This window comes from Chiloscyllium plagiosum, chromosome 22, assembly GCF_004010195.1.
Source record: "Chiloscyllium plagiosum isolate BGI_BamShark_2017 chromosome 22, ASM401019v2, whole genome shotgun sequence".
Taxonomy (NCBI): Eukaryota; Metazoa; Chordata; class Chondrichthyes; order Orectolobiformes; family Hemiscylliidae; genus Chiloscyllium; species Chiloscyllium plagiosum.
In genome coordinates, this window is record NC_057731.1 from 26,441,199 (window position 1) to 26,459,861 (window position 18,663).

Consider the following 18,663-nt stretch of genomic DNA (forward strand, 5'->3'; position numbering starts at 1 on the left):
ATAGTAAGCAGCTTAGTTAAAAGCCTGCTTCTGATCTCAACATCTCTTAAAAATATGGCTTATAAAAATTAACTTTTGTTTCACCTGTAAAGTGAACCAATTTGCTTACAGTACAATTTCTGGTCAAGGTATAGTAGGTTGTATCTGTGCTCCTGCCAAAGAGACATCAGAGCACAGCCAACTGAAAGAACCTCAAATGAAGAATGATTTTCTGGACACAAATTCACAAAAATAATTTTGATATCTTTCATGTTTAGTTTCTAACTAATGACTTCTCTACTTTCTTTTGTCTGTCTTTGACACGTGCATGAATGTATTTGCGAACTGTTCCCTTTGATCTTACATGTAGCAATATTTTGCTTTAACCCTAAAGGATTTTCTTTGGCCATTTTAAACTGAACTTCACAAACACAATTTGGAGAGATAGAAGAGGGCAATAATTTTGATGTAGTCTAGTTGGACTTTATTAAGGCTTTTGATAAGATCCTGCATGGGAGACTGATAGCAACTTTAACAGCCCACATAATCCAAGGAACTTTGGCAAATTAGGTTTACAATTGGGTTAGTGGCAAGAAGCAGAGGTTGATGGTTGAGGAATGTTCTTTCTACTGAAATCCATGTCCAGTGGAGTCCCATAGAGGTCATTGCTGGGGGTCCTTACTACTTACAGGCTGGTCAGATGGGTTGATCAGTAGCAAACAGAATTCAAACTGGAATTTGAGGTGATGCTCTTGGACAGGACAAGCAAAGCAAGAAAGTACATGCCGAATGGTAGGACCCTGGGAAGCACCGAGGATTAGAGAAATCTTGACGTTCATGTAACTGGACTCTTAAGGTATCATACAGGTGGGTAAAGTGGTTAGGATGGCATAGAGTATACTTGCCTTTATTAGTTGAAGCATAGAGTTTAATAGCAGGGAGGTAATGCTGGAATTGTATAACAAATTGGTTAGGCCACAGCTAGAGTACTGTGTGCAGTTCTAGAATCCAAATTATAGGAGGGATGTGATAAAACAGGAGAGGGTGTGGAGAAGATTTACCAGGATGTTTACCAGAGAGTTCCAGTTATGAGGGGAGATTGGACATTACAGCGGAGGAGAATGAGATGGGACATGATTATGTATAAAATCATGAGGAGTGTAGACAAGGTAGCCAGGAACAACCTTTTCCCCTTGATGGAGGGATCAATGACCAGCAGCATCGATTAGGTAAGGGTCAGAAGGTTAAGAGGAGATTGGAGGGAAAGCCTTTTCACCCAGAGGGTGGTGGGAATCTGAAGCTTTCTGCCTTGATATGGTAAAAGCAGAGACCTTCAGAACATTTTAATCAATGGAAATGGATCAAAGACAAATAAGTGGAGAGGAGTTTGATTTTTGCATTAGGTCATGGAATGAGTCACTGGCAAGCGTAGCATTTATTGCCCATCACTAATTGCAGTCAAGAAGTAGATGGCATGCTACTTTTGTGAACTGCCACAAACCATGATCAACCATCATAAAACAGAAGAGCAGAATAGGATTCATAGTTTGAAACATCTGTATACTTTAAACCAAGTGCAATCTCTTTATATATCAAACTAAAATGATTTAAACTAGAAATAGGCAGAATGTATTTCAACTAACATCTTATTGTAAAGGTGCTGTTATTAAAATATATTCTAATAGTTAGGGCATGAAATCAGATTGCAGGCAAAAAGCAATTGTATAATCACTTAACAGCAATTGCAAAATAACTAAGAATAATGAATGAAATATTCCATTGACTACTGTTTTGAAATAATAGAAAGGAGCAGCACCTTTTGAAGGATATGACTATTATTACTACATTTAACAATGTCTGTTCTACACGAATTGATTACTTGTACAATGTATTAATTATGCAAATACTCATAGCTGAACAATTTTGATTAAAAGGAAATGAACAAATAAATAACTTAGAAACTATGTAAAATTATGTTGACTACCAACCTGATAAACTTGGACTTAATAGGATCATATAAAGACATTAAGACTTCAGCATCTTCTCCTATTTTGCAGACAACATTCTTCAAAGTTACAAAGAGACTGAAAGAAGGCGTGACAGCAAACTTTGCTTGTCTGTTTATGTCAATGTTATGCTTCTGAGACTGTAAGTGAGACAGACAAGAAATGGTTATTTAGGATACCTAGAAAGTTATCATCAATGCTCGATCCGTGTATTTGAGTTACATAATCCACTTAATAAGCAGAAACATACATGCTCCAAGGACTTTGCATGCATATAAGTATCACTTAAAAAGTTGTTTTTTTAAGAATTACTACATGATGTCAAATGTACTTTGCGATTCTACAATGTACTTACTCCCACCATTTCAGGCAAAGAAAAAATCACAATTATTTCCTGGAGCAAAGTGAAATGTTTAAATTGGAAGTTACATTTTCATCACCACATTATCCCCTTTCTCCATGAATTTAAGAAAAAGCTTCCAAAGTCCCAAATCATACTAATATAAAACAATCTTAGAAGTTTCAAGCACCCAGATTCGTACAGCATTTTTGTTTAAATCTTGCATATGAATATTACTGGAAAGACCTCTACATTAAAGTATCTCTTCACCAACGTATGAGAGTCCAATACAATCTACCAATTTGTTTACATCTGCAATTACCATGTTGCTGTATTTAAATTAAACTAAAGCTCAATTTCGCAGATGAATTTAGTTATAAAATATATACTCAGAAATACATTGATTACAGCTTTAATTTTAAATGACAATGTGAAAACTTATACAGCGTGCCAATTGGATACATAATTAGTTTAACAGCGAAGACAAACGTGGTGGAGGGTTGGTTTCGGGATTGAAGGCCTATCACCAGTTGTGTTCCACAGCAATTGGTTCTGGGTCCTCTTTTGTTTATCATTTATATAAATGATTGGGATGAGAATATAGAAAGCATGGTTACTAACTTTGTGGACAAAACAAAAATTGGCGGCATCATGGACAGTGAAGAAGGTTTTCTAAGATTACAAGGGGATGATGATCAAATGGATCAATGGGCTGAAAAGTGGCAGGTGGAATTCAGTCTGGATAAATGTGAGGTATTGCATTTTGGTACAACAGGGGCAAAACTTGTGTAATTCATGGCAGAGCCTTGGGTTGTGTTGTAGAACAGAGGGACCTAGGGGTTCAGGTACATGATTCCTTGAAGTTTGCATCACATATAGACAGGGTGATTAAAAAGGCATTTAGCATGCTTGCCTTCATTGCTCAGAGTATAGAAGTTGGAAAGTCATGTTGAGGTTGTACTGGACATTGATGAAGCCTCTTCTGGAGTACCGTTTCCAGTTCTGGTCACCCAGGGTTCAGAAGAGGCTTACCTGGATGTTGCTGGGTATGGAATGTTTGAGTTATAAAGAAAGGGTGGATAGGCTGGGACTTCTTTCACTGGCACATAGGAGGTTCAGTAATGACCTTACAGAAGTTTTTAAAATAAGGAGGGATACAGATAGGGTTAATAGTAGGTGTCTTTTCCTACTAATAGTTAATAGTAGGATGGGGGATTTCAAAACTAGGGGGCACATTTTAAAGTCGTGAGGAAAGAGATTTTAAAAAAGACAAAAGGGACAATTTTTATTGACAGGGTGGCTCCCGTGTGGAATGGACTTCCCAAGGAAATGGGCAGAGTTACAACATTTAAAAGACACTTGACTAAGTACATGAATAGGAAAGCTTTGGCGAGATATGGGCCAGGAGCAGGCAGGTGGGGCCAGCTGAGTTTGGGATTATGTTCAGCACGAACTGGTTGGAACAAAAGGTCTGTTTTTTGTGCTGTATAACTATGACTCTATAACTACCAACCACAACATTCATCTATATAGAATCTTAAATTAACATTTCAAACAGTTGCTTGCAATGTTACAGTGAATAAGGTTGCCTTTAACTGAAGCTGTGAATAACAGTAATAGCTGTATTATTAGCAAAAGCTTTGGTAGTCTCACAGGAGACAGATTATTTATAAACGGCAAACTTTGTCTATCTTCCAGTGCCACAGCAACCTCACTCCTGCTCAAAGCAGACGCTGAAATCACACGCTGCAGTTCAAGACATAATTAGAGTAACAGAATACTATGAGAAGGAGAAAGACCTTTTCCAATTTTCAATAGGACAGACTTTAAATTCTATGTAATACCTGGCAGAATTAATATCAATAAACCATCTTGGAAGACTTATTCAGGATACTATACATAGTGAAATCATGAATTTCTTTGCAAAGAACAGATCTATAATTTTCCTACATGTAAAATATAATAACATTTCTCCCCTTGTGAGCGAAGTGTAACAATATCCTGTGAGATAGCATTTCACGCTCAATTCATGCTCTTAACTTACTTAATAAATTGGAAGCTAAACTTAAAGTTAAATTCTCTTCCTCCTGTTCAGGTCTTCTCACGTCAGGCAGGATTTTCTAAAAGGGCCTAATAAATGGCCACCATGGTACACAAAAATGTTGAGTAAAGTATCATTTATTTCTTACCCAAACTTATCTTCTTTGATGCCTCTCTTAAATAGCAAGAATATAATCAGGAGCATATGTGTCATGCATAGAATTCTGAGATTGTAATTATATTCGGATCAACCTTAAATTACTCTTTAGTTGTTTGTAATTCATTATTCGCACAGTCTACATACACTAATCATGAAGGAAGTAAAACCTTGGGTACAGAAATCGAAACAATGTTTTCAAACATTACTTTTTTAAAAAGCCAGTTAAGCCAATTACTTTATAGAATATCCAGCTTGATTAACCAAATTAAATATTAATTAGGTTTGAAGATCATTAAATCTGTAAAGTTGACCATACTCAAGAGTTTGCAGCTGATTTCAGTATTTTTAGAAGTTCACTTGATCTTGACATAAACCCATCACTAGCTGACTGACAATCACCAAAACAATTATTCAAAATATTCAGCTAAAAGATTCTTTATGCAACAATTATTAGTTGGAAATGTAAAATGAATGAACAGGGGTGATTGTAGTGTTTCAAACATTACAGCAGAACATTAAAGAAATAAGTAATATAAAATAAATTGCATACACTAAACCACTTCTCAAATCAACATAATATTGAAACATTAAATGAATCAATTCATACAAACCTGAAGCCATATTTTAAGACAGTTACAACAATTAAAACCAATTTACTTCCTCAGCAATTGTCATTTCTGCTAAGATCAGATTTTACATCACTACAACTAAAAACCTGCAATTAAGTTTTAATAATAATGGTATGGCTGAAAGGCAAACAGGGCATTACTTTGAACATTTATTTTTAGTAGCAAATAGATTTTTTTAAAAATGCTTCACTTAGCCATAAGTTTGCAAAGTATTCCTCCACCATTTCACTATTTATGGAACTGACCTGACTCAGCCCTCAGTAAACATTACTTTGGAAGGAATATTCTCAATACGGTTGTCTTCTTTGAAGGAAAGCAAAACTGAAAAAGTCAATTTCTGATTTTGCAATATTTCAAATATGCTCTTGCCCAAATATCAAACATACAAAAACTTTGTGCAGATTAAAATGCTTTACTTGACAAGGTTTGCAGAGGAATGACTGTTTAAAAAAAACTTCAGATCACAAAGTTTCAGCTACCCAGCCTGATTTCAGCAACAGGGTGCAAGCTATTGATTGGGATAGCTAAGTACATTTCAAAAACGTTTGTGGAAGACCTAAGCTGACACATATGCTTGCAAAAGTGGAATCTTCCATCTGAAAGACTAGTTTCTTGATTCTGAAAGTTTTATCAAAATAAAGATCTATTTATACACTAATTTTATACAATCACACATTTGTCATGCAAGTTATAAATATTTATACATTTTTGACTGAAATAACTTTGCAGGTCTTGGTATAACACATACAAGGTATATTTGTTTTCTATTCAGAATGATGCTTTATTATCTGTCTGCATAATCAGAGCAAAGTTTAACTTAATGCAATTAATCATTTGAATCATCAGTGATCACTTGTTCTAACTTTCCATAAGAACATAAGTAGAAAGAGAAGTATGTCAAAATTCTCTGCAATCCGCTGCAGAATTCAATAAGATCATGGATGAGCTACTTCAATTCTTCTTTCTTGTCAATTCTATCATACCTCTTGCAAATATTTAAATTGCAAAATTCCACATTTTAACCTACTCAGGAACCACCAGTAACTACTACACTGCAGCCAATTGTTTGAGAGAAATTAAGTTTCATTTTTAATTCCATATTGGATGTAAATTTCACACTTCAATGAAGATAAATTGAAACTGATGTTCTATTCTTAATATAATTGGTCCATATAAATGTGGATGGCTTTTAAGGCTATGAAAAGGTTAATAAGTTTCATTGTTACTTGCACCATTTACATTCAAGTAAAGCAAAGCATACAGCATAGTGATGACTCCTTTGTAAATTATAAACGGTAGTGATCCCAAACATTGCAGTACATAGCCATCACTTGGCCTCACTTCCTAATATGTCTAATGCTTACATTTACAATTATGAAAACTTTGAACCCAGGTAATAACCTCTAAATCAGATTTCTTTTTGAATTTTTGCAAACCTTGGCAAACACACATTTAATCACTTTTTAAGTTGTGTTGCCGTACCCTCAAAAAAGACAAAGGGAGCTAAGGAAATCTATTACAAATCAAAGTTGACTACTCTTTAACCTTTAAGAGTAATGCATTTACTCCTGTTAATCGGTTTTTATTTTGCTTTGTATTGAAAAATATGGAGGTCTGCAATGGACAAATGCAGTTTTGGCACTGCTTCTCAAAAATGGGGACCACATTATTTTCTTGCACATATATATATATATATATACCAGCTGAAAGACATTGCACAAAAACTGGATAGCTAACAAGTTGAAAAACAATACTTAGATTTTATTACAAAGCAAAAAACAGCTCCTCTAAGGAATGTTAGTGATACAATAAAGAGAGACTGTTTTGTATATATTCTTCACTGAAGAATCAATAGTCTGCACTGTATCATCGTAGTCAAGTTATATAAATTTACTTTAAAATAAAGCTAGATTGGAGCAATCATTATTGTTGTGGTTCTGTTAGCCAAGCTGGGAATTTGTGTTGCAGACATTTCATCCCCTGTCTAGGTGACATCCTCAGTGCTTGGGAGCCTCCTGTGAAGCACTTCTGTGATGTTTCCTCTGGCATTTATAGTGGTTTGTCTCTGCCGCTTCCGGTTGTCAGTTCCAGCTGTCCGTTGCAGTGGTCGGTATATTGGGTCCAGGTCGATGTGCTTATTGATTGAATCTGTGGAGGAGTGCCATGCCTCTAAAAATTCCCTGGCTGTTCTCTGTTTGGCTTGTCCTATAATAGTAGTGTTGTCACAGTCGAACTCATGTTGCTTGTAATCTGCGTGTGTCACTACTAAGGATAGCTGGTCATGTCGTTTCGTGGCTAGTTGGTGTTCATGGATGCGGATTGTTAGCGGTCTTCCTGTTTGTCCCATGTAGTGTTTTGTGCAGTCCTTGCGTGGGATTTTGTACACTACATTGGTTTTGCTCATGCTGGGTATCGGGTCCTTCGTTCTGGTGAGTTTTTGTCTGAGAGTGGCTGTTGGTTTGTGTGCTGTTATGAGTCCTAGTGGTCGAGCACCCGAGCTACAAATCGTCTCACAAACTTTGAACAATTAATGTGCTTCATGTAGAAAGTATCCAGATTATAAAAATCTACTGCAAAGCCCAATCAAAATTCATGACCAAAACAGATGGAAAATAATCCTCAATGCCATCTGCCTGCCTTTTCTCTATCACACTTGATTGTCTTACTGACTAAAAATCTCTCTCGGCCTTGACAACCTTCAGCAGTGAACAGATTCACCAAGCTCAAAGAATAAAAACTCCCTCTCACCTTGGTCTTAAATCAGCAACTCCTTACTCTGAGACCTAAAGCTATAACAATGGCTTCAGTCTTCCAAATATTTAAAAGTAGGAACTGTTTATCCAGTACAGGATGTCAGATAGGCAATCTGACAATTTAGCAACAATGTAAGAGTCCACAGGGGTGGCAATAAGGTACAGCTCAGTGTCATTAGCACATGCGAAAAATAACTGCACTTTCAACTGATGTCACTTAAGTTTAGCCTATAGTTGTAAAAGAAGAAGAGTGCAGCTCTTTTTCTGAGAAACTAAAGTAGTAAGGCTATATAAAAAAAAAGCCATTGCAATGGACTTGCTGGCTATGATTAGATAGAAAGAATGGAACTAAATAAAACAACGCTGGGGAGACATTGGAAGAGGTGTGGTCAGTCACGTCAAAGGAAGGAGACTGATTGATAAAGATGGACAGTGTGCCTTTGTCACAGTCACTCAGGATGTTATTTGTTACTTTGATAAGAGCTATTTTTGGAGCATAACCTCATTGGAAGAATTCAAATAGGAGTGGTTCTGGAAAACTGGGAATGGATTTGGAAGGCAATGACAAATTCAAGGACTTCAGAAAAGAAAGAGGCTGAAAATGGGATGAAAACTTGCTGAAGTGTAACTCCGCAAGCTTGTCCTCTTCGGGTATCAGCCCAATGCAGTTATAAAATTATTGAAATCAGTTTTCACATCATATTAGGTGAAGCATTCAAAACTTTAATAATACCAGAGTGAAAAGATTTCTCATCTCCACTCTTCTTGTCAATTTCAAATTAAAGATATCTCATCACCAAGTCATGACCAGAAGGAATAGCCTTGCATTACTCTACCAAAACCTATTATAGCAAAATTAGTATTATCTAGCAACAAGATGAATTGAGCTGGTAAATCAAAATATGCCAAACAAAGGAAGGAACACTGCACAAGGCTGTATAATGAGCAGCGTTTTATGATCCCCACAGGAGTACAACATTATAACGTTACATTATAATCCTTCCACTCAGTTTTATACAGTTATGGTCTCGGGAAACAACCACTAGTTTCACTTGTTTGCTAATCAAGCTAACGGTACTAACAGATTCCTTTTTCTCAGGTGATAATGACCTGTCTGTTAGAATACAGCTGTCAACTGAGAAAAAATGAATTAGGTTAGACTGCCAAATTATGAGTATGTCATCAAGCCTCAATAGCTAAATGAACACGGTCTTGGATGACTTCAGACATTCAAGTTGGTGCAGTGCCAACAACAAACTTTTTCACTGTATCATGAAAACCTTTACTAAATCATGTTAATTTTTTTTAAATGGACAGCAGCAGCACTACCTTTTCCAAATTATTTTCATAACTAAAAAGTCTCGTTCTTGATAACATTCTGGTAAATCTCCTCCATAGCTTTTACATCTTTTTTGAAATCTGGTGTCCAAAACTGTCCAGATGACCCCAATCGAGGCTTAACCTCATTTATAAAGTTCCAGGGTGACCTTGCTGGTTTGATATTCTATACATACTTGTAAATCCAAGTAATACATATAGTTTTTTCAATCATTTTATCAACTCTCCATCACCTTTAAGTTGCACATGTTTGGACATCAGGTGTCTCTACTCAACTATATTTGTTAAAGTCATCCCACTTAGAATATACTGTCTTTCCATTTTAGTCCTGCCAAAATACATGATTTCACAATTCTCAGATAGAATACATGCTACTTACTATTTCTACCCATTTTGACATCCTGTCTATACCATTCTGAACATTACAACTATCCTCATAAATGCTTTGCCAAATTTGGCATCAGTGAACTTTATAATGCTACTCCTTACACCCAAGTAAAATCAGTTGTTAATAAAAGTTATTAAAAAGTGAGAATAAACCCCAAATTAAACCTCAATAACACTATGCCAATACCTACTCCATGGCTGAAATAATTCATCCATCAACATCCTTTGCCACATTATAACCTTCCCCTTAATTTGGTGGGCTTCCATTTTTTTGGAAACCACCAAATTAAGACTTTGTCAGTTTCTTACAAACTTACAAATACATAAACGTGTACTTTGACCAATCTTCTACCCGAAAGAATTTAATCAAGTTAAGCATGATTCATCTTTAAAAATGTATGTTGTTCCAAGTTTATTTTGTCCCCAATAATGATTCGCAATAACTTTTCTAAGGCTGACTAGTCTGATTTGTGAACAGTTCTCCAGTACTGAATCTAATTAAGATTAGTAGAATATAAACACTGCCTCTAATATTTGCTTTGCTTCTTTCTTTGCCTCTTTCAGTGATCTAGGATACATTCAGGCCAGGTGGCAGATCAACTTTCAGGAATATTAATATTTTTCAGGCATCTCGATTACTTCTTGTGATTTCCTTTTCCTCTTTTAACATAACTTGGTTTCCTTCATAAAATAAAATAAGTAGTGCTTGGTAATATATTTGTCATAATATCTAATAATGGCACTCAATTTTGTTGCACAAGCTTGAATTCTACAACAAATTAACCCATCAATTTCTTTTGCACTGTTTGGAGGTCTGTTATATAAAAAAACCTCTCTTTCTTTATCTATTTGACTTCAAATAAGGAAAAGTACTAGACCCATACATTTGGAACTGGATCATCATCCTATTAAGTACTGCTATGCCCCCTCCTCTCTTTGTTTTGCCCATTCATGAATACTTGGTAGCCATAAATACTAAAAAAAAATTCCAGGCCTTGTTGACCCATGCACACTAACACTACCACTTTACAAACCTTTATAGAAAGTTATGCTGATTGCTCATCAATCTGAGTTGTTATATTGCAGGTACTGACAGATACTGATCAAAAACCCCTTCACCACTTGAGAGATAGAGTCAAAGAGATCCAGATCACAGAAAAAGCCCTTTGGCATTGGTTCCATGCTGATCACAAACAAGCAGTTAACTATGCTAATCCTATTTTTTGGGTCTTGGAACATAGCCTTGTATGCTTTTGCATCACAAATGTACAACTAAATTCTTCTTAATGTTGAGTGTTTCTGCCTATACCACCCTTACAGGATGAGAGTTTTTGATTCCCACCACCCTCTAGTTGAAAGAATTCTTCTTCCACTTGTTGTTGTGGTTCTGTTCGCCGAGCTGGGAATTTGTGTTGCAGACGTTTCGTCCCCTGTCTAGGTGACATCCTCAGTGCTTGGGAGCCTCCTGTGAAGCACTTCTGTGTTGTTTCCTCGGGCATTTATAGTGGTTTGTTTCTGCCGCTTCCGGTTGTCCGTTCCAGCTGTCCGCTGCAGTGGCCGGTATATTGGGTCCAGGTCGATGTGTTTGTTGATAGAATCTGTGGATGAGTGCCATGCCTCTAGGAATTCTCTGGCTGTTCTCTGTTTGGCTTGCCCTATAATAGTAGTCTTCTTCCCCTTACCATAAATTTATGCACCCATCATTAATCTCTCCACCAAAGGATAACGTTTCCTCCTGTCTACCCCCTATGTATGCCCCACAAACTTTTACACGTCTCAATCAGCACCCCTCTCAATCCCCTCTGCACTAAGGAAAACCTAGCCTGTCCAATTTCTTGACATAACTTAAACTCTCTAGCCCAGGCAACATTCCTGCAAATTTCATCTGCACCCTATCCCATGCCATCTGATCACTCCTATAATGTGGATTCCGGAACTGCACATAATACTCTGACTGTTGTTTCACAAATGTTTCATACAGTTCCAGCATAACCTCCTTGCTCCTAAACTCTAGCTAATAAAAGCAACTATACCATGTGCCTTCTTAACGACTTGGTTCACCTGCATCCACCTGTCCCGATACCTCAAGGGGCCCAATGTAGGTGCACACCAAGATACTTCTGATCACCAGTGCTTCCCAAAGTCTGATCATTCATTATCCTTTTCTGTTGGCTTTTATTTACCTTTGCTTGTTACTTTAATCTAAACCTTGATTTTTTTTTGGTGGGGGATATTACTAACAGTTTTACATTTTCAACTTGAATGAAGTTCAAAACCAGACATCATAAATACAAATCAGCTATGAAATCCAAGATTTCTGGAAAAGATTATTTACTCAGTGGTGAGAATATTAAATTCTTCATAACATTGTGCAGTTAGGTAATCAGGATAGATGCATTTAAGGGAGAGGTAATGAAGTATCTGAAGGACAAAGTTATAAGGTGATTCATCAAGCAAAAACATCAATGTAGATCAGTCGAGCAGAACAACGTTTGTGTGTGCAGTGAAGTTCTGATTTCTGTATAACCTGAACATCTGATAAATGGACAGCAGATAAAACTTACCCAATACATTTTTTAAAAATTTATAAAGGTTCTCTCTTTCTGGGATTCAGAGAGATTCAAAGCATTAAAATCCATTCATCTGTAACTCATAATGACCCTTTATCATCAACACATGTAGTTCACAAACCCTTTATATGCAGAAAGAAGGAATAAAAGATTGAAAGAAATAAACATAAGATCAGAGATTCCACAGGATCAATACCCATATCCAGATTCCAATCCGCCATAAGAGCAGAAACTGAGGAACAAATTGATACAGTTCCTACAAGGTCCCCAATTGTGTTTCTACTATCATCTAGATGAGTGCTAATCACTTCGCAACACTTCAAATTATTTTGAAAAGATTGTGTCCCCGTCTAGCACTGAAGTAGAAGTACTGGATAACATGTTTATATTCAGTACCTTAAGCTGCACAATAATCCAATTTAGGCAGGCTGCTATAAATTTTGTTTTTACAAGTAGCTTTTTTGACTTCTCCCACATTGACTACTTAGGAGCTTTTATACCCATTCATAATCCAAACATTCCTGTGAATGTTGGAAGTCAATCAGAAAACAGCAATATCGAAACATTAAAACTGTATTTCAAAAGTAGGCATTTAGATAAATAGTCCTATAGTTGTGTAAACAAGCATTCCTTCCTATTTTACATTAGGTTTAGCACAGAATTTGGGAATTAGTGTTGGCATCAATTTTCTCTTACATTTGGGCATATAATCCGAAGCTTGTATCTACACTTCCACTGTACCTTCAATTGACAGAAGCAGAACAGACATCATTTTTAACTGTCTGTTCCTTGAACAGATCACAGCTGTACCTTCATTCAGCTGCAAATTTCCAATTGTTTTAAGTTTATACTTAGCTTTATCTTTTCCTTGGATCTTGAAAAGCTTTCATTTGTCATTTGCTTCTTCAAATTCGCACAAAAACTCTTCATCAGCTTTAATCTTTAACTTGATATCCCATCTGCTATAGCTTAGATTGTTCTTCACAGCTTCTAGTTTACACACTAACTGGGAAGTTCACTGTTTGTCTCTTTCCTGATCTTGCATCCACCCTCCCACCTTTCCCCTGCTGCTTCTGTAAAACTAGTCTCACTTTCAATTATATCCCAGACACTATCAAATCAATTTCTGAATTTATTGATCTTTCTGGCTGCTAGCTTCAACAAAGTTGAATAGCAAATCTTTACCCAGCAATTCATATTTCTGCATTTTACTCAGATCTTAATATACACCAGAGCATATTTTCGTATATCGAATAAATGTCAATGTATATAATCCTAAGGGACACTGATCATAGTAAGTCATGAGACGGTCTTCCTGACTTCAGAAAGCAGCAGAATAAACACCATCAGACCATAATTTAGATGATAAATTACGGAATAGGTTTATTAAAAATAGAGCAGCAACAGCATAATAAAATACACATTAAACAGGACAGCTCTTGAATAGCAAAAATAATGAACAAACACAAACCTGTACCACCAGTTTTGGCAATATCATATGTAATATCAGTTTTTAATAACAATAATGATATGAGATTTTCACTCAGGACTTCAAAGAGACACGCATAATTCTCTAGCTATCATCAGAAAAACTGCTACAGACGTATTTGAAAAATATACATTCCGTTGTCTTCGGAGTTCAATTGGAAACCAAGGATATCAATTATGAAGCTTGCCAACTAAAAATGATTTATGCAAACCCATTTGCTATCTGGCTGTAAACCTTCGTTCATTGAATTAACAGTTCACAAAACAGAGGCAGTAACCATAAGGAATGACTTCTATTGTTATCAGCTCAATTTTTTTTGTCAGGAATGAATATTAGCAACTAAATACCAATTGGTCTCCTCCCAGCCTAGAACAGGATATGCTGACAGAACAAAATGTACAGCTCTCAAACTGGAACATAATTAAACTGCAGTTTAATTCGGAAATTAGGATAAAAGAAAACAAACACCCAGCATGGGCAGGTTGAGCATTTTTAATACAAAGTGTGTTATAAAGAATTTGTACGAAGCAATTTCTATGAATGCCTATTGAATATGTGCATTAAGAATTTCATACATCAATAATGTGCTCGGAATAAAACCAACTACAACATTCAAACCAGGACTGCAATTAAATTTAAATGTAGTATAAAGTAGTGGTATCGATCAAGGTTTTCACAGTGGCTTATGGTAATTGAGTGAAATTCAGGGTTGGCACCTCATAGGAAATTTTGCAGGGCATGGATACACTGCCTAAAAAAAGTCAAATTTTGTCTAAATTAGACAAATTACATTGAGTTTTTCTCTCAAGCAATTGTCAATCATGCAACATTTCCTTTGCACAATCTTAATTTGTAAAGAGAATGTGGAAGGTTCAGAGAAAACATCATCTTCATCTTCCTTACTTTTCCAAGTACATTGCAAAGTCCAATGTTAAATTAAGGAACAAAAACAAAACGTTTACTGTCAATTTGACAAAACATTTCCAAGCTCTTTAGCACATTATCATATTTGATGGTCAACATATAAGCATTAAAACCCAAAAAGATTTAGACGTGAACAAATTACATTGGTCTAAATGCAATTGACCATTTATTTTAATCACCTTTTCTTCCTCGATTCTTTCTTCTATCCGTTTCAATGCCATTTCGTGAGCTCTAAACAGACTAATGGTGCTAGTTTGGTCAGGATCTAAAATATTGCCATCTTCATCTCGCACCACTAAATCAAGATCAAGGATTCTGGAAATTAATCAGAACAGATCTGTAATAAACTGAATGCATCATATATCTCGAAAAGTACTTTCGTAATGCCAGAAAAAGTGAAGACTATGGAAACCTAAAGTGACTTTTTTTTTGCATAATATGTCTGTACATATGAATTTGCCATAGTCATTCACTTACAGTATGCAACTTTAATCAATTTCGTGGTGTAGGCTCGAGTACGTTCAAAAAATAATAAACATGTTATATTGCTTCAGAACACACCAGCAAATCTGGTGATTTATTAAGCATCTTCATTTAAACTCTACCAATTTTTAAACACTATGTAATAGTGTTTGTTCATTCACATCATACTGATTGGGTCAGGAGTTGATTTGTTTTGCACCAATAAAACAGCACTTAGTTAATTAGATATTTAAAAGTTCATTGTCATATTTTGGTATGGAGTATTCTTCTTATGGGATGCATTTCCTTTGTAGTACTAATTTAAACACAATGTTTCCACACATCCCATACATACTGCAGCTTTTTCAGAATCAGAAGTTTTGGTTCTACTGAAGTCTTGCCAAAAGAATAACTACTTTAAAGAACAATTATGAAGGGAGGAACCACCATTTGATAAAGAAGGAAAAACATCTACTTTAGGGAAAAACATGAACTGTGCAACGTTGAGTGGCAGGGCAGATGATTGATCCTATTATTCATATACTGACAATACAGAACAGAAGAGGCCCTTTGGCCTATCAAGTCCATAACATCAAACATACACAATGTACTGGTTCCACTTTTCAGCACTAGGCCCATAGCCTTGAATGTTATGACACCTATAAGCACTTTTTTTTTAAAAAAGGTTGCAAGGTTGCCCTCCCAGGCAGTGCATTCCAGACTTCTACCAGACTCTGGGTGAAAACAAAAATTTCCTCAAATCCTCTTTGAACTCCTGCCTCTCCCTTTAAAAGTGTACCCCCTTGTTGCCAATCCTTTAACTAAGGGGAACAGCTGTTTTCTATCCAACATGTCCATAGCTCTCATAATCATATATATCTCTAACAGGACCCCCTCAACGTCCTTTGCTGTGAAAATAATCCAAGCTTATTCAGCCTCTCTTCAGAGCTAAGGTGCTCCATCCCGGGCAATATTCTCGTGAATCGCCTCCACACCCACTATATCGCGATGACCAGAACTACACAGCACTCCAACTGTGCCGTAACCAAACTCCTGTGTGTTCCAACATAACCTCATAATCACTGACAAAGATGTGTCCCATTCTTAATTACTCTATTAACTTTCCCTGCCATAATCAGGAATCTGTTGGCAAGCACCCAAAGATCCCTCTGTCCCTTTGATCTCAGTGTCCTGCCATTCATTGAGTACTCAGTGGCTTGCTACTTTTCCCAAGTGATTTATCTCACCGCCCGGTTCTATCTCCTAACCAAAATTCACAAACCTGACCGCCCCAGTTGATCTATTGTCTCGGCCTGCTCCTGCCCCACCAAACACATCTCTAAACACACTGTCCTACACCCCGCCCCCATCATTCCAGGAACTCTCCTCCAACTTTCGGAACACCACCCACGCTCTCGACCTCCTCCAAAACTTTCATTTCCCTGTCCCCCCCAACGCCTCATCTTCTCAATGGACACCCAGTCCCTATACACATTTATCTGCCATGGTGAAGGCCTCCAAATAGAAGGCTCTGTTTCTCCCTGTCCCATCAAACCCACCAGTACCCTTCCACTGACACTCTCGTTCGTTTGACTGAACTGGTCCTCACCCTCAATAATTTCTCCTTTGAATTCTCCCACTTCCTCCAGACCAAAGGGGTAGCCATGGGTACCCGTATGGGCCCCAGCTATGCCTGTGTCTTCGTAGGGTACGTGGAACAGTCCATTTTCCGCAGCTACACAGGCACCGTTCCGTACTTTTTCCTCCACTACAATGACTGTACCGTTCATCAACTTCACTAACATGTTCTACCCCAACCTCAAGTTCACTGAGCATCTCGGACACCTCCCTCCACTTTCTGGACCTTTCCATCTACACTAACGGTGACTGACTCAACATGGACATCTACTACAGATCCAACAACTCCACAGCTACTTGGACTACATCTCCTCCCACCCTGCCTCCTGTAAAAACGCAACCCCATATTCCTAACTCCTCCGCATCCACAGCATCTGCTCCCAAGAGGACCAATTCCACCACAGAACATACCAGATGGCTTCCTTCTTCAAAGACCTTCTTCAATTCGCCCTCCCACGTGGTCAATAATGCCCTCCAGCGCATCTCATCCACTTCCCGCACCGCTTCCCTCAAACACCACCACTCCAACTGCCCCAGGTCCTCACCTTCCACCCCACAAACCTCCAGCTACATCATATTATCCTCGGCTATTTCCGCCATCTACAAACAGACCCCACTACCAGGGAGATAGTTCGTCCCCACACCTATCTGCGTTCCGTAAAGACCATTCCTGAGTGATTCCCTAGTTAGGTCCATGCCCCCCACCAACCCATCCTCCCCTCCCGGCACCTTCCCCTGCCATCACAAGAATTGCAAAACCTGCGCCCACACCTCACCCTTTACCTCCATCCAAGGCCCCAAAGGAGCCTTCCACGAGTCAGCAATTTACTTGCACTTCCACACATACCTCATTTACTGTATCCATTGCTCCCGATGTGGTCTCCACTACATCAGTGAGTCAGGACACCTACTTGTGGAATGCTTCAGAGAATATCTCTGGGACACATGCACGAAACAATCCCATCACCCCATGGCCAAACACTTTAACTCCACCTCATTCCACCAAAGACATGCAGGTCCTGGGCCGCCTCCACCGCCAAATCCTTACCACCCAAAGGCTGGAGGAAGAATGCTCATCTTCTGCCTTGGGACCCTCCAACCACATGGGATCAATGTGGATTTCACCAGTTTCCTCATTTCCCCTCCACCCACCATATCCCAGATCCAACCTTCCAACTCTGCACCGCCCTTCTGACCTGCCCATCTTCCTTCCCACCTAACCGCTCCATCACCCTACCTTCATCTACCTATTGCATTTTCAGCTACCTTCCCCCCTCCCCTAGCCCCACTTCCCTCCCATTCCTGATGAAGACCTTAAGCTCGAAACGTCAATTCTACTACCTTGCGGATGCTGCCTGACCGGCTGTGCTTTTCCAGCACCACACTCTTCGACTCTGATCGCCAGCATCTGCAGTGCTCACGTTCTCCCATTATCTCACACTTATCAGGGTGAAATTCTACCTACCACCTATCTGTTCATCAGACCAATTCATCTATATCCTGCTTGAATCCAATGTCACCTTCCTCACTGCTAGTCACCCAGCCAATCGTTATGTCGTCTGCAAATATACTTATCACCCCTCTCATTCCCATCTACAAGAAAAACAAATCAAAGATTAATCAGAAGGAAGAAATTTGAGTACAAGAAAAAGAATGGAAAGATGACTAGCCAGAGTTTCTACACATACTTAAAAAGGAAGAGTTAAATGAAGTAAACTCTTAATGAAGAAATTATTGGTTCTCTAGAGAGGGGGAATAGAGAGTTAGTAGTAGATAATGAATAAATACTTTGTTTCTGTTTTTACTAGATAGGATACAAAAACAATTCCAATGGTTATTATAAATCAGGAGCTGGAAGGGTCAGAGGAATTTAGTAAAATTTCAATTGCAGGGAAATAGTACTAAGCAAACTGAAGAATCTGTGGGCTGACAAGTCTACTGATCTGGA

General features: G+C 37.8%; 1 protein-coding gene across 1 annotated transcript in view; it reads right to left on the reverse strand.

Annotated features, from left to right (window-relative positions):
• Window positions 1–18,663, reverse strand: part of dock1 (dedicator of cytokinesis 1) — a 575,757-nt gene that overhangs the window by 475,792 nt on the left and 81,302 nt on the right. The window contains exons 10-11 of the mRNA XM_043713153.1: window positions 14,795–14,930; window positions 1,968–2,125 (exon numbers count right to left, since the gene is read on the reverse strand). Of these exons, the coding sequence (XP_043569088.1) occupies window positions 1,968–2,125; window positions 14,795–14,930 (294 nt within the window). The remainder of the gene's footprint in view (window positions 1–1,967; window positions 2,126–14,794; window positions 14,931–18,663) is intronic.